This window comes from Strix uralensis, chromosome 4, assembly GCF_047716275.1.
Source record: "Strix uralensis isolate ZFMK-TIS-50842 chromosome 4, bStrUra1, whole genome shotgun sequence".
NCBI classification, from domain to species: Eukaryota; Metazoa; Chordata; class Aves; order Strigiformes; family Strigidae; genus Strix; species Strix uralensis.
The window spans coordinates 125,773,689-125,798,317 of record NC_133975.1 but is presented as its reverse complement, the minus strand read 5'-3'; the positions used below and the strand labels follow the sequence as shown (position 1 = coordinate 125,798,317).

Sequence of the window (24,629 nt, the reverse complement as noted above, 5' to 3'; positions counted from 1 at the left end):
TATACTGCATTAAGAATACCGAATTGACACTATTAATAAAGGGCACTAATTCCTTTGCCTCTTCCCAGTGTGTTACTCATACAGCATGTGATAAAGTGAGTTACATCAATGATTCTTCCCCTTTGGGCTGCATCTCACTGTTTTCTGTGCTGTAAGAAGGGCTACCACACTTTCTGCACACCTTACATAAAAAATAAATGACAAAAGAATGACCTAGAGGACAACACGAGGGTTTCTGTAACCAAGCTCTGCCTATGTAAGGATGAGTAAATGGAACAGAATCAGAAACCAATGCAAAACCAGTGAACTTACCTGTAGTCTTCGGATCTGAATGTCTGAGAACTTCCTAACACCACTGACAGAAGGCACCAAACGGTTGTAGAGAGCCTTGCAGAACGAAAGAGGTAGTTAATTAGCACTGCTGGCACACCCAAAACATCTTGGCCAAAGTGGGCTGTGCTCAAATACATCACAAGAAAGGATCGTACCTGGTCAGTCTGAGTTAGCTCATGGAATATACGTGCGTCGACAGCAGCAGCGACCAGGTTGTTGGCTGCAGTGATAGCATGGATGTCACCAGTAAGGTGAAGGTTAAACTAGAGGAGATAAAACATATCAGTTACCTCATCCTGCTGCAATTTTCATTTATTTCAATTCATCGTAGACAGATGGAAAGAGAAGTATTAATAGCAATGTTAAAGTGGGTGAGGGTGGAGGGGGAGAGATTGCTCAGTGCAGTATGTGGAAGAGAGGAAAGAATTTCTCTAAAACAGAAAAATGCCTCCCCCACATTTATGTCATTTTACAAACTTCCAGAACGAAGCTTCCAAATGAAAAGGTTTTTTTTCCCCATGAGAACAGTTCTCACAGGCTCACCTGAGAAGACCATGGTATGGCACATCTGCATTGCTCCTCCTTCACCTTCCTTCTGACCCACTCTCATTATTTGCACAACAGGTTTCACACATACATTAGCTGAAGCTGCTGAAGCTCCCACAAAGGTATCTGAGCTAAATTGAAACTAACAACCTTGTGCAGTGCTAGCAGTAGAGCTGTGGTTGCACAGAGCTCTGCATAAGCTAACCACTCAAACACACAGTATCGTAGGCAGAACTTGTAGACCACGTACTACACAGTGACACTGCTAGTAGTTTTCTTGGTTCTATCTCATTAAAAGATAGTTTGAGTGGGTTTGTCTACATGAGTTATCTGGCTGCATGTAGCTATACTGACAAATGGCTTAGAATATACAGCTTATGTGACAAACTGGCATTAGGGCAGGGGAGCAAAAGGTGTGGATAAAACAATCCTTATCCTCTGTAGCAGAGCAGCAAAGGAGGAAGATGAAAAGGGGACATTAGAAAAGGTGATATGACAGAAGACCTTACAATACCATTTTGTTGAAGTCTTGCTACTATGGTCTTGAAAACCAGATAGCTAAAAGCAGAATGCAGCTAGTCACACACTGATTATAAATCCTAAATAGTAAATGCTAATTGTTGTCTCATTCTACATACATGCAACAAGAAGCAATTATTGCTACCTTGTTTCTGCAGTACAAGTTAAAATTTTTTCACATGCTCATCTTTTCCTAGGATGAAAGCTGCATGCAGAAATATCATGTGATGTATCAAGGTCATTACTGTAACTAATGACTCCAGATACTTCAATTTTACGAGTCATGCATTGATTAAAACACCCCCACAAAACTATGTGTATTTATATTACGTGGGTCATACTTAAAGAAAGTCCTTTCAGCCAGTTTGGTTCCCAGAGTGGGGCTGTTTCCCACTGCTGCTCAGTGAAGTATTTTGGCTTGCCTTATTAACACTCTCAAAGAGGAGGAGATTATTTTTCCTGTCACATCTATCATTCACACGTGTTCTTGGCACCTGACTAAATCAGTATTCTGCTTCCTTAACATTTTTATCTTTTATGGACTTGCTGTATCAATTGGAACAAACAGCCCTTTTGATCATTTCTGCTTTTCTTCCTAAAATTGCCCTGTGTCAATCTATAGTGCACGAGACAAAGGTAGAATTCTACAGGCAATTACTTTGAGAGTTGACAGAAGCATGAGAGCACGTGCTACACGTGCCTTTCAATTCCCTGCCCCCAGACACGGGATTTTACTTGTTGCCAAGTCACGTCAGAAATATGCTGCAGTGCCAGTGCCCCACAAGCTGAGGTCTCTGTATTACTGACTCCCAACTTCCCTTTTCCCATTTCAAGTTAGTAATCTAAAACACAAGTATACCAAAATAGCTCACAGAGAGTCGGTGACCACCGCTGCTGACAGAACTACTTAATATGCTTCCAAAACGTATTAAGTCATTATCATCTTCATTTCAGTGCTGGGAAAAAAAGAGGCATGGGATGTACTTTGCTCAAGGGCATACAGCAATTCAAGGCAGAGAAGGGATGGGAACAGAGGAACTGGGAATTCCCAGTTCCATGAAGTTCGCTGACCATACAGGCACCCTTCTGAAACAGCCAAAGACTTTTTTTTTTTTCCTTTTTTTTTAAGAGAAAAAGCTTTGCTGAAATCAAGCATCCAGTTCTCAGGAGTGCTACAGTGAGCCATAAACAAAAAAGATTTTGTAAGTTATCTGACTGCACTATCTATTCAAGGTCTGAGAGCTATATATGCAATGAGGCTTTGTATAAAGAATTACCTCTTCCATGGGGGTAATTTGACAATAGCCACCACCTGCAGCTCCACCTACAGAGAGACAATAGTCAAATCATGCAAATAAAGGTGTCCCTAGACCAGAGTGGTATTACATGTGTTTGCTTAATGGTTTTAAGAAGGCAGCTACTGTTGAGCAGCTTAGTTAAATCCTAGCACAACGCCTGAAGACAACACTGAAGAATTTACCCAAGGTTTTTCTTTCTTAAAAAAGAAATGCAATTGTAACTGGGAATTATGTAAAACTACAATGCAGCAGAATAAAATCTCTGAATGCCATTTTTCACCATTTAGTCCAACTGCAAGCAACTGAACAGCTCATACCTTTTATACCAAAGGTTGGTCCCTGAGAAGGCTGCCGAACACAGGCAAAGACATTCTGGTGAAGGTGTGCTCCTAAGGCTTGAACAAGACCGACAGTGGTGGTGCTTTTCCCCTCTCCCAGGGGAGTAGGAGTTATCCTACAGTGAAAAAGCAGAACAGACACAATTAAACCCTTGTAGTGGATGAGACCCAAAACACTTACAGGGATAAAACAGTCACCCAGTGATTGCAGTTAATGCCAATTCAAATTCTGGATTGGCTCAGAATTCAGCTAATCTTCATCAGTTCAAAACCGGAATGAGATTGGCAAATTACCACATAACTGCCAAAGACTTTCCTCTGAAACAACCTGCTAGTTCCTGTTGAAGGCAGGCTGCTAGATTAGGAGAACTTTGACTCCAATCCACTCTGCCCTTCATAACCCTAACCTTGCAGACCAAAACAATTAATCTCCAGAAGAGAAACGTTAAACTACATTTTTGCCACAAGAGATAAATTTATTTCCCAAACCACTAGATTTTCACAGTCTGATTTACTAAAACCCAGAGCACTCCACAGAGTCACCTTACCAAAAGACAATACAATGACAAACCATGCTAATAAAATTTATTTTCACCTTGACGCTATGTAAGTGATGCCTCAGTTAAGGAAGTACCTACCCAGTAACAACAATGTATTTGCCGTCTGGTTGGTTCTTCAGCCGTTTCAGAGCTGACAGATGAACCTTGGCTTTAGTTTGGCCGTAGAGCTCCACCTCATCAGGGAGCAGGCCAACTTCTCTTGCAACTTGATCAATGGGCTTGGGTATGCAAGACTGCGATATTTCGATATCACTTAAAGAAAGAGAGCAAAGTCAATTTGTAAGTCAAAGACTTCTCACAAATACCCTGCTTCTGCATGGCATAAAGTACAAACACCTAATCTATATTTTCAAATGGAAGCTTTAACTCCTTCTAGTTAAATGAATCAATCCCACTGACACTGGCTACATTAGAATAGACACATTCTCAGAGTTGCCTTTCTTCTTTAAAAAAAACCCACGAACCAAACAACAAAAAACCCATCACCGACCCGACCCTCACTCCTCCCACCCCAAGAATGTCTTTTTGTAGGCAATGTGTTATGCTCCCTTATGGTATTTTGTACAGTTTCAACTGCTCCCTGGGGACTTGACACGAACAACTCCTACTCCAAGATGCTAGGTTTTTGCCATTTCAGTCAGACTGAAAATTTTCCAAAACACAAGTGTCTTGCTATTTGCTGAATCAACAACTACCAAGCTGGCCTAAAGAGTGTGGAAATCCATGTTTATGCCTTAATATTATCAGGATTACCCAAGCCTACACATCAGCATGTGTCACAGCACCACTGCAGGTTAGCTCTGCTCCCTTAGGATGGCCTCACAGCACTTTCTTCCTACTTCCCTCCAAGCTTCAACACCAGCTACAGTCTACATACATGTATGACCCATATTACACAAAGTTTGGCAACAGAAGTTCTACAAACTACTACACTGCATGAATACTGCCAGTGGCTTTATTTGAAAGCATTACCTTGGAACAGGCATCTTTAGGGTAAGCTGGTTATATTGGATATTCCATTTTCCAGGCTGGAACTTCTCCAGAAAACGCTGTGCACTCTCCACTGTGCTCTAAAATGAGCATGAGAATGCATTACAGCAACCACCACTGTATGAACCATGCTGGTTAACAAAGAGACTCAGAAAGGTTTTCCCCTCCCATCTGTCTCAGTTTGGGATTAACACAAAGAGCTTTGATTAAAGCATTTGCTAACAATTCAAAATGAGATTCTGCTCGTAGTTTTCTTAAAAAGAAAAAAAAACCCCACCATATCTATCTATCCATTTACCTATCTGTTTTCCAGTTTGCTGGATTTTTTGGGGTGTTCTGTGCCAGCAGGGTTTCTTAAGCAAAGCAGGAAACAGAGGGAGCTGGCTTATACTGTTACTCTCCTCCTTTTTATCCAATTACCCTATGGATAGTTTTAGAATTGCAGCCCATTGTAAGACAAGCCCATTTCTCACTGTTTTGAGAGACCACACTCAAAAAACCCAACCAACCAACCCACTTAAAAAAAACCAAACCAAAACCCTCTGTCCTAACATTCCTTAAGGTTCATCTTCTTTCTCAGTTAACTGAATCCAAAGTGTTTGGACTAGAAGTTGGAAATGCTAACTACAGCTCTGTAAGAGCAAGAGGAAAGCATCAGTTGCTTTGGTAGCGTGCTGATGGTCAGCAGCAACATACCCCAAAGGCAAACATAAAGATGACCAGCAGTCTCACAGTCTGCCCACATACCTGCATTAACATGGCCACAGTCATAGGCCCAACGCCACCAGGAACTGGGGTAATGTAGGAAGCTTTTTCCTTTGCTGTACTGTATGCCACATCTCCTACAACTCTTTTTCCACTGGCCTTTGTGCTGTCTGGGGATTTAAGGAAAAAGTAAGTTACACATCACATTTTACCAAAACAACAGAGGAAGCAGCACTGACTGAAGGAGAAGTCTTTTCCTCTGTTGGAGTAAACAAACCAGAAGCTGAGTACCCAGGAAGCTGCAAAGAAAGAAAAAGTTAAAACAGTATCACAAGATGAGGCTGTTACCATCATACTTCACTCAGAGAGTGTCAATGGCTTGTGCAACACGTCTTCCCATTAAGCATCATTTGTCCTCAGCCAGTCAGATCTCCCTGTCCTTGAGAATGCTGGTATTTTCTCAGTGACACATGACCCACAGGGCAGTCTGAAAATGACTCCCAAACAAATGCAGGGGGACCAAAGCACAGACCAAGTCTTAGATCTGTGCAATAATAAAACACAAATGGGACATACAATAGAGATGTCGCCTGAACCATCCTCTCGCAGCTCCTGCTGTATTGTTCTGAAGGATTAGTAAAGCTTCCAATTTGAAGGATATATAAACCAATGGTCTAGAAGAAGTGAGAGAAGAAACATGGCTGACTTGTTCCAAAATCCCAGGTTTACATTTGCTCTGTTCCATTTTGGAGGACATCTAGGCCTTAGTATCGAATGTAATCACCCGCCTTTACCGAAACTGAAGACAGAAAATACTGAGCTTACTCATTGCCATTCTAATGATGGACCAGTAAATGCTGCAGTTCAGAGATCAGTCTTGTCAAAACAAACCTCATGGGTGGTTTAAGAGAGCTCCAGTAGAATAATCTCCTTTCTCTCTGCCAAAAAAAATTGCTGTATCCTGCTGCACTACAAGACCTGACAATTCAGAAGCAGATATAGCACTTTTTTCCAGTGGTGACCTTTAATCTCACCCATACAGAGAGAAAAAGACAAAATGCATTAGTAAACTAGCACAGTCATCTAAGGAACTCACTGATTATAGACAGAGCATATCAAAAAAACAAACTTTAAGTTTCTCCTGGAGTGGCAGATCTTCATTTCAGATATGAGGAGTCTAGGGAACTTTTAAGCAGTGTGAAAAACCTGAAGATAGATTTTAATGTTGTTACATTGAAATATTATATTGCATACAGTAATTGTATGTTTGAACAGAACACAATCAGTAACTTTAACATATATTTGGTGAGGGGGAGGAGCGGAAGAGAAACCAAGCTCCTAAACAGCTGATTATGTTAAAACCAAAGAGGGAACAAAAGCAGCGCCTGCCAACACTAATTTTTAGCTGCATTGTTACTGACAATTAGCAGCTTGGATGTTTTGCTGTGTTTGTGTTTTAAGCAACACTTCTCCTCCCTAAAGTTCAAAGCTTGAACAACATCACAGCTGTTAAACAGTGTTGCTACAGCCACTGTCAGCTTTGCTGCCTGAACTGCAGACCAATCTGGCCTTCCAGTCTACTGACCAGTTTAATTAAGGCTGCAAAAGGCAAATAACAATCATATTTTCTTCCAAGGATGTCAAGCACGCTTACCAGCCACCCTGGCCAGGAAGACTCCAGGCCTAAGAATGAAGAAAATAAGCGATGAATTAGGCACTCCAAACCCAAACAGCCTAATCTGTTACATAGACACAGTGATGAGCAGAAATCAAACAAACCCCTAGTCCCTGCCTCTGCATCTGCACCTCATGCCAAGCACTGCTGAGCACAGCTTAGGAGCTATTCAATTACCTTTAAAATACTCTTTTGAAGGAAAGCTCACATACAACACTTTCCGTCTCTCCCCATAATTTCACCTTCACAATATTCATCATCCCACTCTTAAAAAACCCTGAACTAGTTACAGAGAGTATCAGTGACACTATAACCATTCCCAGTGCCTGTGTCTTCTTTGGTCCAGTAGGTTCTCTAGCCAGCTGGAACACATGACAGAGAGCATCCAAGGACTCTGAGATCAAAGAAGTGAAGGACATGCCTAGATGTATGGAATGAACAGGTATGATGATCTCCATCTATCTCCAGAGACAGCCGCATGAGAGACAGCTTGAGTGCACCTTCTGGACTGGAGCTCATTCACAGGCCTACTTTCTCCAGACAAGGGCTGGGAATATTCACTAATTCCAAGCAAACTTGTGCCAATGTATACGCAACTGTAACAAGTTTCTGGTGGATATATGACTGCAAACACACAAGGCCATACATAGCCGTCATCTATAAAACATGAGACCACCTGCTTGCAGTCTGCTTCTTTTTCTGGACACCACTGGGAAAGGTGTTTCATGAGGGATCCAGTACAATCTGATCTTATAGGCCTGTGATGCCAGCTTGATTCCCAGTACATGCAGATACAGAGCATCAAGTCAGGGCTTTCTGTATCTTTCTGGTGTTTGAAGAGCACAGCACCAAGATCCACAGACACTAATCCTCCTTTGCTGCTCTCTTACCCCACTTGAAGACTCCCTGTTGGCTAGGCCTGCAAAATCCCATAGCAGAGGAGGACTTTGAACGGGGTTGCTTCCTCCATCAGGACTCAGGGAGGGACACTCCAGAGACTATGTCATCTCTGAGAATATCCTCTGGCTACATTGCTCTCCCTTCCTGCAGCAGAGCAATTTCTACAAGCATGGAATAAGGCATTCAGAATACTTGCTGGACTACCCTTTCAACTGCAACAGTGGGGAGAGAAAGATAATAACAATCCAGTTTGGAAAGGGAATAAGACACACTTTTCTGCCCTAATAGAGGTTTCAGAAGATCCTCTATCTCTATCTGGAGACCCGGAAGAAATTCTGTTCAGCTGGAACACACATGAACACAAAGCCAGATGTGCCTGAACTGCCTATTCTAGCCTCCAAACTGAGAGCCTCGGGAGTATACAGGCCACCCTCCATTCCAAAGCACAACAGCTGCATTTGCATGGTGCTACATGGCTGTAACTCTTTGAACTCCAACTTGGCAAGCCCACATGAAGTTAATGTCCTGTTATGTCAAATTATATTGGGATTTGCCTGTACAGGCCACCAAAACTTGCAAAGTTTAGGCATATCCAGAGATTGCCATGTCCTCCAGCTGCAACTCACCTCTAGGAAACACCTAGCTGGGTGCACTTACAGCTATGCTAAGATGTGTGGTAACTGTGATGTTTCTCCCCCCGCCACATTCAAAGCACCATCACAGCTAGCAGCAATATTCTATCTGTGCAGTGATGTAGCTGCAGAAGCTGGCAAACTAGCTGCCATTCTTTCTGTAGCATCACAATTCCTACAATTCTGGCACTGATTTCCCAAAAGATTCATCTGAAAACTTTTTCGCAACCTATCAGAAGGGAGGAGGAGGCAGGAAAACTCATCAACTTCAGAAAACCACAGGAAAAATAAGCCTGTGGCATCCATCATTTTGAAATCTGACAATTTCCATGATACTCTATCAAGCCCTGATTACCGAGTCTTGCAACACCATTAAGCATATTGCCACGCAACACTGACTAGGCTGCCTGTACCAGAAGCTCAGATCTCAGTGCGCTGCCCAAGGCAGACTAATTGTAAAAGAAACAGGGAAAAGGTCATGCCATCATATGTCAGAAACACAACGGTAGTTTTATTTGCAACATGTTAGCAAAGCAGCAGTGACCCTGTGGGTTCTGGCAATTTGCCTAAGTTTGGGTAGCTTGGCACATATACATCGAGCAACAAACAGCAACATCAGATGACTTTTTAATTTTAATTAGACAGAGGACTAATGTTTTTAAATGCAACTCAATGTCATCTTTGAGGAACAAGACTGCTGAACAGAAGTTTCTTTACATTCCATTAAATAATGGCAACAAAATGACTGATTAATTATGAAAACTACCTTTTAAAAGCCTTGTGGGCGTAGCAGAGATAGTTGGATGGTGACTAATTTTCCATATCATTCAATATCTGTAATTTGGATTTAAAATGAGATGAAAACAGAAATTGCCAGACTGTCTGTTCCTCCTTTATAAGCAAGGAGTAGCTAAGTGAAATCCTACCCTAAAATCCATTATGTTAAAGCACTTTGTTCTATGCCAGAGCCACTGTCACCAATACTCTTGCAGAAGCTGCTTTGTTTCAAGACAACAGCCATTCAAGCCTAAGAAGTTAATGTTGAATTCAGCAAATCCACAGCTACTTTAAGAGACTATTTGCCATTTAATGCATTTCAAACAGAACAGCTTAATCAGATCTAACTGCAAAGTAATGACAGCAAAGCTGCACGCTCACAAGTGACAACAGCAGCAAGACTTCACTGTGTAGTTGGGGCAAATTACATGGATATTCTGTTGTAATATTTCCTAAGTCTTCTCTTTCCTCTACTAATCGTCAGCCTCATTGAAGGCAGAAACAAAATGGCCACTGATCTGCTTTAGGATAGTACTTCGGATGAACTTTTTTTATTTTGGCATCTTCAGAGGCTGGCACCATTACCTAAGACAGACTTAAAAGAGAAAGAAGTCCGCATTGACTAGAAACACCAAGGAAACAGTATCCATGTACTTACTTAGCAACTGTATTTATATACAAATAAACACATCCCCACTCTTTATACATTACCCACGCACCTGGCACATGGTTAATTCCACAGTCTATTACGATTGCACCAGGTTTGATCCATTCACCTTTTACCATTTCAGCTTTACCAGCTGCAACCACCAGGATATCAGCTTTACCAACCTATGAAAAAAAGCCAAACAAACAACTCTGTATCACACTGGCAGTGGAAAAACACAGAGGTGCTTCAACAGCAACTTAGATCAGCTTGAAATGCAGAGAAACTGTGTGCTCACCCACTGCCATCAGAGGGACGGAAGGGCATCGTCAGCAGTTAAAGGTCACTAGCAGTTCCTTGGCACAGACAAATTCCTGCAGCCGGAAATTATGGCCTATTTTCACTCTCCTACCCTAAACTATTGCTAGTCGACACTTCACAACCTCCTTTGAACTCCTCCATGATTCCCAAGTGGATCATACTGACTACTTTTAGATAAAAATAAAGCCTTCTGCATATTCTTATCTTCCTCCCTTCGAATATCCCTGCATATTCAGCTGCTCTTTTCAATGCTAGAAATATACCCAGCACTCATCAGACACCAGCCAAGAACAACCCCTGCACAGAACTCTAAGCGGCACTTCGCTTGTGGCAGCACTGTCTCGTGGTTTTTATGTCCAGGACTGTGTAACATGCAACTCCAGGGAAAGCTGACTGTAATTCAGCACTGATATTCTTTCAGACAGTACTCGGTGAATTTGACAGGTCTGGTCACAAAGCTGGTGCTAGAGACTCTGACTAAAGCTTGTCATCAGCTCTTGCACTGCTTCATTCAGGTTTGCTTAGGAAGCTGCTATCCCTTGGAATTTTTTCTTCTAATCTTCAAGGGAGATGAACTTAATTTTTAAGTTTTCATTAAGAATTAGCACTTCAATTGTTAATTAACCTAATGACAGTCTTATAGAACAGCAACTTAATGGCATGAAGCATTGCAGCGTTTCTGATCTTCTTTGCCAGTTATATTCAAATACACCTACCCCCTTTTCAGCTTTAATGCTTGCCTACAGAGCCTGGAAGTGTTGATTGCTCAACGAAATCCTAGTAGGTGGCAGCACAGAAACACACTATTTCTGTCACTCTCCCGGCCTAAGAGGAAAATGGTACCAACTCCCAGTCATAGAAAATAGACTGGGAAAAAAAAACAACCCTAGAGAAAACACTTGGTCTAGCATTTCCCAGCCATTAAAGCAAAAGACCACCTGGCCTTTTTGGAAAAAAATTAAAACATATGCTGTCTTGCAGGCCACTACATGGAGATTAGGAAGGGATGATTAAATTCTCAGCACTTGCCCAAAGAAAATAAGAATAATAATTTTACTGTTATAATTACAACCCTCTAATTAAGGCCAAACATAATCAGCATCCTATTCTAGTGGAAGTATTTACACAACCATGCAACGAACAGGACTGGGAAAATGTTTCAGATGAAAGACAACCCAGACCCAATGACAGAGTAGCAATACACCGAGTAGCAATGTGCAGCAGACAGCACTGGCTTGCAGCAGGTAACTACAGCCTCATGCATCTACTCTGTCCTTACCTCCTCAGCCAGCGTTGAGGTCTTTGAATGACAAGTGGTTACCGTTGCATGATTCCAGAGCAGCAGGTCGTGCATGGGAGCACCAACGATCTTACTGCGACCAACCACTACAGCTCTTTTCCCTGCAACCTGGATGCCTGCACCACAGAAAGTCAGAAGAAAGTAAAAATAGGTCATTGCGCATTCTAGTACGAATTAACTCAAACGGCTCTGGAGTCTTTTGGTCAGTTTAAGTCTGGCACTGGTACTTCAGGATACTGTTCTTCTTTCTGGGTTGTGTGTGATAGGGAATTGGAGTTGAGAGGGAGGAAGGAAGGACCACTTTAAAACTAGTTATTTTCCTCTCTGGAAAGGCAGAGATGAAGTGTGGCACCTCAGCAAAAGTTTCAATGCAAAGCATAGCCTTGCAAGGCGTGTAATTTCTCCTCTTATTGAAGACTATTGCACTCATGAAAAAATGGATGAAAACCTCCTTACCTGTCTGCCTGATAAGTTCCATGCATCCTTTTGGTGTACAGGGAATAAAGCAGTCTCCAAGGTCCCCTCTAGAGAGTTTCCCAGCGTTGATGCTACTTAAGCTGCATTTTGAAAGAACAAAGGCCAAGTAAGACTCCCAGCCTCATGGTCACCATTCAAAAGAAAAAAAAAAAAGTTTCTTTCTGGAGTAGCTGTCATGCTCTCCAGGGGTGAAGTAAGTTTACCCATCTACATCCTTCTCAGGTGCAACAGCATTGGTTATTTTTTCTGTATTGATGGGTTTATCAGTGTCAAGTGGCAGCTGCACTATAAAGCCATGAACAGCAGGGTCTCCATTCAAAGAGGCAATGCACTTGAGGACCTACAACAAGTAAAGACCAAAAACCTAATGGCCGATAAACTGAAATATGACTGATGCAAAGGAAAAAGTACAGTCCTATCTGGAGTAACAGACACACACAGTACGTTTAGTTTTTCCACCCAAGAATATAAATGACTCACATTTTTTATTTTTAGAAAAATACCTGTCAAAGTCTCTAAATTTTACATTGCAATGTTTTAGTTTTCTTTTGAAAATAAAAAAATCTCAGCAGGTTCCATGTCTTTTATCATCAGTTAATATCTATGGGCAAGCAGTCTTTTTTTATAAAATGAGAGGAAAACATAAGCTTATCTCGAGCTCAAAACCAAAATTATGTATTTTTCATTATTGGCTGTGTTACTTACGTCAGCTTCTGTTGCTGTGTTTGGCAGTTTTATGTGATTGGCACTGATCCCAATCTGCAAATGAGAATACCAACAAATTATCTGATTTCTGAACAGACATCAGAGATTGATCTGGCTATTCTCTCAGACCAGCCCAGCCACAGCTGCATTCTGTCACATTTCCCAGGTCTATCTACTGCTCCTGTGGCTACAGTCCTATTATCTGGAAATACCATCAATGAAAGAGAAGATTAGTGCTTTGCCTACTTAGATTGGTCCGTATTTCAACTGTCCTATTCACCTTTTGACGTGAACATCATCATCTGGGTTTGACAGCATGCTGCCTTGAAATGCTAGCAGAGAAGATGCCAGGTACCACCCAGGGAAACAGGGACCCATCTAGGTTCCCAGCTCTGCTGTAGCATGTCATGTACCACTTGGTGACAGATGCAAGGCAACTGCAGGTACAAGACATTCAGGGAGGGTAAGTGCATGGCCACAGTTCAGGAAAGACAGAGCATCAGCACTTCAGACGGCGTGATCTAGGAGATGATCACACAAAAAGTGGCACCAACCCACGCTGTTGTTACCAGAGTACCCCACTTGGCTAAGTGTCAGGTTAATACTTCCTGATAACAAGGAATTCAGACCAACATCGGTTTCTCCAATACAAGCAAAGCTTAGACAAAACTTGCACCTGTTTTTTCATATTCAGATTTGACCTAATGTAGGAAGATAAAAAGAAATACTAAGAGTTTGGGCATTACCTCAGCAGCAGCCTTCAGCTTCATATTAATGTAGAGGTTCGAGTCATCCCGATTTCCAACCTAAGGTTGAAAAAACAGTTGAGTCACACTGCAGAGTAGAGACCCAGTCAGAGGCTGAGATGGGCTTAACCCTTAGCTTTCTTGGCTTCCTTTGAGCTACACCAAGGAGACAGAGGTACTCTTGAATAACTGTTAAACACACTGATAGAGGCTATAAGTAGCTGGAGCTAAAGGCAAGTTGCCTGATCTCCTGCATAAACACTATTTACACCTGTTGAAAAACCTTAGAAACACAGTGCTCTCCAAAGCAGAAGATACTGCCTGCCATCTGATCTGAGAAAGTTAAATCTCTAGCTAATTAACATGATCAGCAGGTGCTGATAACATCCAATTATCTGATTAAGGCTTTCGGGAAAGTTGAGCCTCTTTGATACCCAGGATTCTTAATTTTATGCACATACATGCACCTTGATGGAGAGATTTCTTCCACTGCTGTTTCATACCTTGAGAATTTTCCTGCCAAAGAAAAACCAACAAAACAAGAACAAAGGGATGCACAGAGAAAGCAGCAAGTGGAACAAATGCCTGTAGTTTCTGGCAGTATTAGGTGATCACAGTACAACTGCATTTCAGAAGATTGCTTGCAACATTCAGTATGTTTTGGTAAAGGTAATACTCCTTGTAACCATAAGAAAATAAGGGACAAATAATGAAAAGCTGACAAGCAAACTCTTGAAACCTTGTTCCTAGGGAGCTATCCCTGGTTCTCACACAGATTACAAACTGCAGGGGTGAGTGCATTACCTGGTCAACCAGCATGTATTAGTTCTTCTTCTCTAGGGTTAGACACAGGGGCTGTGTCCCCTTTAAAGTCTGCTAGGTTTAAGAAAAGGTATGCCTCATACACAGCAGAAAAGAAGAAAGAGAGCAGGCATCAGATGTCAGCAGACAGACCACATATATTGTGCAAAAGAGGACGTTCCGGACTACAGGACAAAAAATAAAGATTAACTTATTCTTTGAGCTCAGAGGACATCAGATACCTCCCAAGAAAAAAGCACATATTGTGTGGAGTTATTGTAGCTAATTGTCCTGATTTAACTGAAAAACAGACAGCTGAGAATATCAGTACTAAGAGATGAACTCTAAGCCCAGACTGTTTGCTGCCTTACAAAAGTGTCAGAGCACCAAAGAGCAAACAGCTTGTAAAGGACTCAGACAACCAAGGATTGAAGAGAACACAGGCCAGCGAAGAAAAAACTCCACTAACACTACAAGACAGCAGTTTTTGAAGACTGTTTACAAGGTCAACAGTTCTGCAACTTCCATCAAAGCATCCCTTACAAAATTTTAAATAAAAGACCTTCCTCCTTCCTTCTAAACACCTGAAGACAAGTCTTCTGTAAAGATGATCTTTTTAAACCTAATGGAAAAGAAAACCAGAAAAAAAAAAAAAAAAAGAACCCACAAACAAATTTACTCCTAGCATTGAAGAGGAGCGTGGTCTTTGCATACTATAGTGGTCTTACCACTGGAATCAAGAGACAGGCACCAAGAGCTCTTCAGGAGCCCAAAACACAGAATAAGAACAGAAGCCACTTCCCTAAGCAGCCATGTTCTGTCCATTGATCCCTTGTGGCCACCCAGTTCCTTCCTGTCATGACACGCTACTGTTAGTCACCTTCTGACCTAAGCACAAAGTTTCCATTTTTTTATAGCTACAAGGAAAAAAAAAAAAAAAAAAAAAAAATCACCTGAATTCTGCCAAACACATGCCAAACCCCTATGCTTATGAGTGTTTTTTTCCTTCGCAAAAGTTTCTGTGTAGACTGTAGCACTTACACTTCTGACAGACATCAAATTCAGTAATGGGATTTTGTTCCATCCCCTGCACTCAAAGTCATCTTGGCCAAAGGTGGTTTTGGTTGTTTTTCCCCTGCCCCTTGTCTCTCCATGTTCTGACATGACAGCAGACTAAATCCCTTAATAAACACCCATTTCAAAGATTTCTGGTACAAGCACACCTCTAAAAGTTGCCAGTCTTTGGGGGTCACACAAATACAAAGATTTGGAGTAGAGTCTACAAGCACTGCTTCCTCGTAATAGGCAAGAACCCTATTTTCACCATTTCACAAACATAAGGCTCAAACGGAGAACTGCAAGGGTCTGATGAAAGAAAAAAACCCCAACCCCAAAACCCCAAAACATTTCTGGGCCCCAGTACTTGGGGAAAAGACATCACAGAATTGTTACCATCTCACAGGGAACTGTGCTCTTTCTGTTTCTTACAAAATGTTACCATTTGCAAGTCAGCTTTGAAGCTCATCAGCTGTGCACTTACCGTTGCAAAGCAACACAGATTTTTCTGTAGTTGTCATTAAAGAAAACAATACCTGCAAAATTGCGAGTCCTGGTCTGAAGCCTGGAAATTTCTCTTTCATCTCAACAACTTGCTTCTTTAGTCTCTCTCTCACTTGTCTGAAGAGGAAAAAAAAAACCAACCAAGGTAGAAGTTAACCAAGGGGCTGAATTCTCATACAGTGCTAAGTCAGGAGTTGAAAAGATGACAGATGGGCAGACTGGCAAACACGTACTTATCATGAGTACACAGGTCGCAGCAATCTCCAAAGAAGATTAATGTCCATAAATCACTAAGTCATTTTGGAAGTTTCATTCAAACTTTTTTTTTTTTTTTAAAAAGTCCACATTGTGCTTCTTCACCTTCCTCCTCATGGTCTCATAGGATACAAAGGTTAAAAAAGCACAAAATTTGGCATGGAAATTTCTGGGATTTCAAACTCCCTACTCAAAAGCAAATCCTCTTTCCACATATGCTGTGCCAAAACTACCTGCTTTCACAGGCACCAGTCAACACTGTCACACATGTTGTCCTGGTAAAGGATGATGAATCTACAATGGCAAAATTCTGGAAAATAGGTAAACAAACAGGAGGTACCCAAAGATACACCTCTTCTACAGCCGGTCAATACTGAGTGTTTCTATTTTCTGCCTGCTTGGCCTAACCCATGGCTGGGGAGGCTGCAGTCCTACACTCACCTTCCTGCCTCCAGTCTGCTTTCTGTGCTTGCCAACACGCATGCAAGAAAACGCCCCGTCTGAGAGCTTCCAAACAAGGCAAAGACTTTTCCATGGGAGCAGGAAGGAGAATGGGAGGTGGACAGACGTGAAGCAGTGAGGAAAATTAGCCTGGTACACAGCTCAGGTCAACTCTTCAGTGAAGACAAGTTTAAGGATACAATTGCTAAAACAAAACTTTGAAATGGAAACACGAGAGGATTCACTGATTAGTTAATCTAGCTCAGATGTCAACTCACACCAAATTTACTATGCAGTGTTTTAGAGATAACAAGTACCCATCACTGATAAATTAGCCGCAGACAGCTCAAAAGCCACTGTCACCACTCTCCCCAGCCTTGTAGTTTTCTAATTTTTCAACTGCTGCCCGGCCCCATGTGCATGATCCTTCATCAGGGAAGGTGGTGGTGAAGAGGTCCTGGTGCCAGGCTCAGCCTGCTCTTTCTAATTTGAAATTCTGCCAAAAGCCTGGGTGCAGCCCCAGCACCACTGCTCTGTCTCCTCACCAAAGGTAGCCAGGATTCAGAGAGAACTGACCAGCTGTGCCCATCTGATGGTCTCACAGTGCTGGAAGGAGGCTGTGGCACTTCACTGCAAATGCAGGAGATACTCAGAGGCAAAGGCCAGGTAAGCAAACCTCACAGGACACCAGAGGCTTCACAGGTCTGTTGTCCTCCACGTGATCTCCAGCCCGTGTCCCACCCACTGTTCTCAAAGAGATGAGAAGATGCTACCATCACGCTTTAGCAAGTCTGCCCTGCTCCAAACACCCTACCATTTCAAACACAGATGGTCTCCTTGTGCTCATCTACCCTCAAATCAGTATCACAAGGTCTGCTACTTCCGAAGCAGAACCAGACTTCCCAGACTGGAGAAGGTGCTGTTGGTGCCAGTTCATTAAAAATGCGAACAGCAAGGGTATGGGGACAGAGTAAGTAGGTGATGCCAGCTGGGAGGCTGCAATTTCTGCCATATAGGGAAATTCCAGGATGACAGATAGTCAGCGAAGCCAACTCTACCCTGCAACGATGAGCTCCAAATCAGAAATGTCAGTGGCAAGGAGAAAGGGAAATGGGAGCAGCACAGGGCTCTGCTGCAACCCAGCAGCACTGATCCCAGAGGACGGTTGCAGTTGGCCCAGCCAGAAGCAGCCCTCAGGCTGTTCCAAGTCTCATCCTGAGGGAATCACACAGCCTCCTGCTCTGCCCCAAATCATGCATCTCTCCTGCTCCATCCCAAATCACATGGTCAGAGATCCACTGCACCTGAGGAGTGGGTTCAGAGTATTTATAGGTGTTTGCATCTGGCTAAGCTGTTCAAAGTCTCTTAACAATCTTCAGTAAAAGAGGTTGGTTTCAATTTTAGTTGAGAAATAGTTCCTGGGCTTCCATTAGCTATCACCTCTGCAAAAGACTTGACACAAAGACTTGTTTGCTATGACACTGTTTTCTGAACTCATCAGCCTTGTCCTAGCAATTCTTCATGCTGAAGTAACAGAAGTTCATCTGCTGGGTGGCAAAATCACCAACTGCCTCTCCTTACGCTCCAGCTGTAAGCCCCAGAGAAGGCACCAAATCTACAGCTGCAGACACAACAGGGCCTGAGCTCACAAGCCAACTGTAGCAATGACACAACGATCTCAAGAAGCATCAGAAAGCCACTGTGTGTGGCATCTGAGAAGGTGCTGCAGGCCAGCTCTTTGAGGGAGCTGTTTCTAAGAACAGCCTCCATTGGTCCAGTAAGGAAAGCACAGCACTGGTTAGTAGCGTGCAAGCAAAAAGAAATGCAAACAAACATATCATAACTTATGATGCAGTAAAGCCCTCATAAGGGACAGTCGACTGGGAAGGATCTCAGGTCTGGGTTTTACTTTTAATCCAGTCTTCTCAGTGGAGAAGAAACAAGCCCATCCAAGGGTCTAGTTTTTCTCTGTCCTCTGTGAGGCAGGTCTGTGATGTGCTTTCACCTCCAGCAGCCATGTCTGTTCACATATTATATTGCTGTCATTTTCTGTAATTAGGCACTAGCTCACTTCCCCTTCAGCTACAGAAGGTGACACGCACAAACCCACGAAGTGGTGCTGCCAGCGCTAATTTGCTTTAGAAGCCTTGAATCAAGAAATCACTTGTTAGACAGCCACCTAGTGTTAAGTACCACCGCTTCCTACTTACCACAAAGGTCACAGGTGCAAAGGTTTGTGAGAAAATTAAGGAAAAAAAATCCTTGTTTTAACTCTGCAGACATACAGATACAAAATAAACTTTGAAGCTAGTAGCTACTTAGTGATACAGTTTACAAAATTCTATTAGGGACCTCAGGTCTTCACAAAGATAAAAGTTCATATTGATAAATTAACAATATTTTTATTAGCTGTATGAAAACATTTTTAAGTCTTCAAACATAAATTTTCAATTGTACATGGCTGTTCCTCCAAAAACCTTCCCTCTGACGCTGAGACCCCTCCTGTGCCTACACACTCGTCCACAAACAAACTCCCACTGCAAACAAGGGTCCAGGGTCCACACAGGTTAAGGACAGCACACAGCTCTAAGCACACAGTGCAAAAGCCAGCTCCAAAGATTAAAAAAACTTGTTAGCCTTTCTTTCTCTAGACTGCAACAGTGAGCAGAATTTAAATTTATTAACTGAATTTCCCAGAACAGTAAAGGACAAATCACACTCCTCCAGCTCTGCTGTAAATGGAGAGAGATGCACAGCTAGTGCCTCCTCAGACAGACCCCACCATAATCCCACCCACAGGATTATGTACATGCAATGGCTCAGGTGGCTGTGGTGCGAGCATACACATCACCACACTGGAGATGACCCCAGGCTGTGTTTCTGTCTCTTCTCTGGGTAATAGGGCCCTGGGTCTACATGAATACTGCCAAACATATCACCTGGCAAATACCTCCTTTAGAGACAATGATGCTCAAGAAGAGGCCTGCCCCCGAAGAGGAAGGTTTGGCCTCACTACCTGGATCACAGACTTTCCAGAAGTTTCAGAAACATGCATCAGAAGTGCTCTTGCTGCAGCCCTCCAGAAACAGCTGTATAAGGCTCATGGTCCTCCCCAGGTCCTGCACTGTCTTGGTCAGGGCTGTTGTCCCTGTAGCCATTCCCCCTTGGAACCTGCAGCACTGCCACTGCTCACTTTCTGTTGCTTCCACAAGAAGAAAAGAAACAAAACTGGACACTGCAAACCTCCATGGCACCACATCCTAGTTAGCAGGACAACAGCTTTATCTTCAAATACTGTGAAGAGGCTGCAAGCAAGCACTCCACAGAACACCCTACCGGCACCCCAAAGAGGAGACAGAAAGGAATCTCTCCTGGGGGGAAGTCACAGGTTGGCTGTCCCAGTGGAGTGGCACTGGAATGGGAACTGCCTTAGGAAAGTCTATCTGAACACTGCTGGTAATTCAACTGATGGCTCCTGTTGAGGGAAGATGCTGTTTTAGAGAACAAAGCTGGAATCTGTTCACAAGTCTCCTGTCGTACCACTGCATGATCCTGGCACACTGTCATTATCTCACCGGGGAACTACCTGCTTCTTTCTACCACTTCACACTCCTATGGTTTTTAACCACTCTTTTGGTTGTGTCAGATCAAGTACTTGTCCGAGCACTCTTCAGGCCAGATAAATACATGAAGATGTTTTTGGATTTTTACAAGCTTTTTCATTATGTCCAATGAGGGCCAGAAAACAGCTGAGCTGAAGAAGCAATCATCCATAGGGGATGGGATAGGCAGCATTTGAGGAACTCCTCAAATGTGGCTGGCTGCAACAGAGCAATATAGTTTGTTTCACATAAAGCTGAATCTTTAAAACTTAGAAGAGTCTGCCCCAAACGTGAGTCACAACCATGAACCAGCTTCCCATGCTGCAATGTCAATCACAGCAATCAGGTGTGCATCCCAAACTGGCTACCACATACAACACCCAAACATCAGGTGATTTAATCACAGGATAACATAATAGAAATACATAAAGATTCAAATCACGTTTGTGGGGCTGCAAGCACTTCAGACAATAGTCTAGGCCATATCTACAATCTACACTCTTCACAAAGAGGGATACCAAGATTTTCGTCGTTCCATGAAGGGGACATGGCAGTCCCCTACACGTTCTTTCCCTTAGGACTCCCCCTTTCCATGTCACCTGGTAGTGATGTGCACAGATGACAGCACTGTGGCCCTGCTGTCCATCGGACAATGTTTTCTCCTAGCTTGTAACCTCTTTGGAGCAGGCTCCCATTTTTTTAATTCTGTGTCTGTAGAGCACCTAACACAAGGGGTTCTTGTTCGTATTTAGGGCTGCTCAGTGGCACTGAGTCGTACTGGACCACAGGGTTCACTTACTAGGTGTGAATTAGCTTTATCTTCTCATGAGACAAGGAAGCTCTCTCTCAAAGTATTTATTCTCTTTGCATCTTTCACAAAAATAAGAATGCCATGATCTACCTGATTTTTGTTTAAATAACTGACATGACAGAATCAAGTATTTTTTTCACCTCCCTTTGGGGAAGGGGTGCTTAGTGGCAGGAGAAGAAAGTTTACAACACTTACAAGTTTTGATTTAAAACACACAAAACCTCAAGATTATGTAGCTGTAACACTACTTGATTGATTCACCTCATCTGTTAATATTTGACTGACTTCCAAACAAACACTTTTCTTGGTTAAAGGATAAAGTGACAAAAAACACCCCCTAAAAGACAGTAACTGAAAAGACTCTGCAGTTGAGTCAAGTCAGAAACACTCCTTTTCTACAACAGGCAATTCAGTTGAAAATTCCTAGAAAAGCCACAATGCCTATCACTGCTTCTGCTGCGAGACTCTTGGCCTGGGGGTGGACTTGGGACAAGGAGAATCCTCTGGACCAGCACTTCTCTAGAGGATCTGGAAGAAAGGGACAGGTATCTGCAGGGCGGATAGTCCATTTCTTCATGCCTCCTTCAAGTACTCCACTAGGAAAAAGCAGAACTACGCAAGGCCCATTCCTGTAGAGCACATGCTGGTTTTGCTATACTGGACATAAACACAGCAGAAATAAACGAACTGAAGTAGGACAGCTATACAGCTGCAATTATTTTTCCATTTTGTGTTGTCTTTATGTCAAGATTTGATGCCTTTGGAAGATAGGCTTCAGCCAAACACCTTAGAGATGTGGTGGATGCTAAGCAATCCTTTCTCCCGTCTGTGTCTATTAAAAGCTTATGCCTCTTCCCAGGTATTTGCACAACATCACAGAGTTCCTCATCTCTGAAAACAGCTGCTGATGTAATACAGAAAACAAACAGAAATAAAAAAGTGACACCACCTTATCTATAAATTAAAAGAAAGTAACAGAATATGCACTGCAAAGGAAGCTAGAAGTTTTAAGCTGAATGCTCAGAATTCCTCCAAAGCATATCCAACACATTCAAGCTAGCCTCTTTCCAGATTTCTAGTCACTCTAAAATTGCAATAAACGTATAGTTTGAAAGGATGTACTACACCTTAGGCGCACTTTTTATGCCAGAAAAAGGAAAGCTGCAGTAGGCAGATGACTAAGTACCACCAGCACCACACACAGAGCACGCAGAGTGCGCTGGCTTCAAGACTGCCAAAAGCATAAGGTCTAAGGAAGCCCACAGGACTGAGAGGCTGCAATACCCAAGTGGTACTGGCCCAAAAATTACAGACTAAAAAATATGCAAGCAGCCTTCTATCGAGATTCAAGACACATTAGGCCTACTTTTCAGAAATGCTCCACTGTCAGTTGGATGTAGATGTGTTGTATGCAGTAATACCTAACATTGGGTCTAACAACTTTTCAGAGATGACTTTAGACCATTTCAAACTTACACTTTCTGTCCAAATTCTCTGGACAGCCAGAGAAGAGGTACTGAACTAACCTACCTAACCAAACCCCATTTGCACAGAGTATCACAACAAAGTGTTACTCTTTGCTAACCACTGCATTTTCCTAGGGTTAGTGAAATTTATTCAGCTTTCATATGGGATGTGTATGTATAGTAGCAGTAGGAAAAAATAGGTAAACTAAAAGACATGACGCAGGGTCACCTATACTCAGGGCTTGGCAGCTGAGTAAAAGCTAAAAAGCAGAAGGAAGACTTTTCCTTTCAGGTCAGACAATCTTTCAAATAGCTGGACACCTGTGAACATTCATCTTGACATTATCCAATACATGGATTGATTGATATTTCTATAGAAAGCAGTGACCAGTGCCTGTACTGTATGAACACCAAGACCATATCTAAAGCACTGGTTCCCAACTCCTGCTCGTAAAGCATCCCAAAAGCACTGCATAAATACACAAAACCTCGTGCCATTTCACACCCGCCTGGGCACTGATCTCAGCGCAAAGATGCTGAGTGATCCCAAGCCACTCCGCAGGGCTGATGCTGGTCGCGGACACCGAGAACCAGACAGACTGGGGGCAATGCAGCTGTGACAGCACTTTAGGCTCTTCTGAAGGTCTTTAATACGGTTTTCATTTAATAACTCCCACCGTTTCCAGCCAGGAAGAAGCGAGCTAGTGAAAAAGCTTTAGGGTGCCTTCAAACCTGCTTCGCCCCGGCAGAGTCAAAGCAAAGAGCACCCCAGCCCCACTCCCCTGGCCAGCAAGGCTGGGTCCCCCGAGGCACCCCCCAGCCCGCCACCCGACCGCGGTCACCCCGAAGGGGCGCAGATCCCTGCGGCGCCCCACAGCCTGTCCCCGCCCGAGGGAACCGCGGCGCTGCGCAGCGCCGGGCGCATGGCGGGAAGGGCGGGCGGCGCGGGGGTACGTACGCGGAGACTATCTTGCCGCTGAGGACCTCGGCGGGGGCCATGGTGAGGGCGGGAAGGCAGCAGCCGAGCTCCACGGGGCTCCCGGAGCGTCTGCGGGATGGGCTGCCCCGGCCGCTGCCCTACTCCGTCACCCACGTGTCCCCAAACTTTCGGCGGCCGCTGGCCCCACCGCGCAAGCGCTGCCCCCGCCCCGGAGGAGGGAGGAGAGGGACAGCGAGGGGCGGCCATGGGCTCCCCCCACGGTGGCGGCGGGGCCGTATCTCCTCCCCCGCCCCTCCCGCCTCCCTGAGGTGCCCGGAGCCCGCCCGGCGCTGAGGGGAGCGGGACTAAGCGGCGCGGCGAAATGGCCGCCGAAACGCCTCTGAGGCGGCGCTGCCGGGCACGGCCTTCCCTGCCGCCCTGTTCTGCCGTATCTTTAAGAAAATCACAAACCGGTATGAGAATAATCCATGTGTTTCATGTCCTGGGGTAGTACTGTGGTATTCCTCAGAGGTTACACTAGGAGTTATTCTTACTCTTCAGGATTTGTCCAACATAACGTCATCAAACCACTGGCTAGCCAGTATAGTAGAGGGCAATGAAGAAAAGGGCGGGATTGTGGCCTGAAGTTCATAGGAGTTGCCAAGAGTGAGAAACAGGTTCCTAACGGTCGCCTACAAGGGATGTACGTGAAGTAGGTAATGCAGTTAGGACTGCTGAAGGTGCAGCGTACTGTCAGGCAGCTGCTCAGATCCGTGCAGTCCTCCATGTGTACTGTTCTTTACATAACCAAGGCTTTGCCTTACTCTGCAGGCCAGCACAGACATTTTAGGACCTTGCAGAGAGAGCCAGCTTTCAGCAGTTTTCTCACACATATGGCAAATAAGTGATTAGGGTCCAGCCAGTGTTGGAGATGGAAAAAGCAGTTAAATGTCGCTGAGGCAGACTTGCTCAGGCAAGATAATGCCGTGACCCAGAGAAGTTAAGGGACTCGTCAGTTTTTCCTGCTAATATCTAGCACGTGGTTAGAGAGCAGGCCCACAATTCAATAAACCCATGATGAAAAGGTCAGGGACAGGGAATTGGCAAATTGGAATTGATGATGGGGTGAACCCACAGCGTTAGGTTGCTGTTGGGGAGTAGTAGCACGTTCCTGTGCCTGCGGTAAAGCAGTATTCTTACTGGTTTGGGACCTAGCCATATCTGCCACGTGTGGTGGCAGTACAGCAAAGAAATGGGGTAACACCACTGCACATTATCCAGCTGTGGAGAATAGGGGCTGGATGCT

At 43.7% G+C, this 24,629-nt stretch overlaps 1 protein-coding gene across 1 annotated transcript in view; it reads right to left on the bottom strand.

Annotated features, from left to right (window-relative positions):
• The window catches only part of MTHFD1 (methylenetetrahydrofolate dehydrogenase, cyclohydrolase and formyltetrahydrofolate synthetase 1), a 43,292-nt gene extending 19,789 nt beyond the window's left edge, over positions 1-23,503 (bottom strand). Inside the window, exons 1-15 of the mRNA XM_074869035.1 lie at positions 23,363-23,503; positions 15,862-15,946; positions 13,469-13,528; positions 12,723-12,776; positions 12,221-12,357; positions 11,997-12,097; positions 11,520-11,656; positions 9,993-10,104; positions 5,332-5,459; positions 4,567-4,664; positions 3,673-3,846; positions 3,014-3,150; positions 2,676-2,722; positions 489-596; positions 313-387 (exon numbers count right to left, since the gene is read on the bottom strand). Coding sequence (XP_074725136.1) covers positions 313-387; positions 489-596; positions 2,676-2,722; positions 3,014-3,150; positions 3,673-3,846; positions 4,567-4,664; positions 5,332-5,459; positions 9,993-10,104; positions 11,520-11,656; positions 11,997-12,097; positions 12,221-12,357; positions 12,723-12,776; positions 13,469-13,528; positions 15,862-15,946; positions 23,363-23,403 — 1,494 coding nt within the window. The 5' untranslated portion in view covers positions 23,404-23,503. The remainder of the gene's footprint in view (positions 1-312; positions 388-488; positions 597-2,675; positions 2,723-3,013; positions 3,151-3,672; positions 3,847-4,566; positions 4,665-5,331; positions 5,460-9,992; positions 10,105-11,519; positions 11,657-11,996; positions 12,098-12,220; positions 12,358-12,722; positions 12,777-13,468; positions 13,529-15,861; positions 15,947-23,362) is intronic.
• Between the last annotated feature and the right edge of the window lie 1,126 nt (positions 23,504-24,629).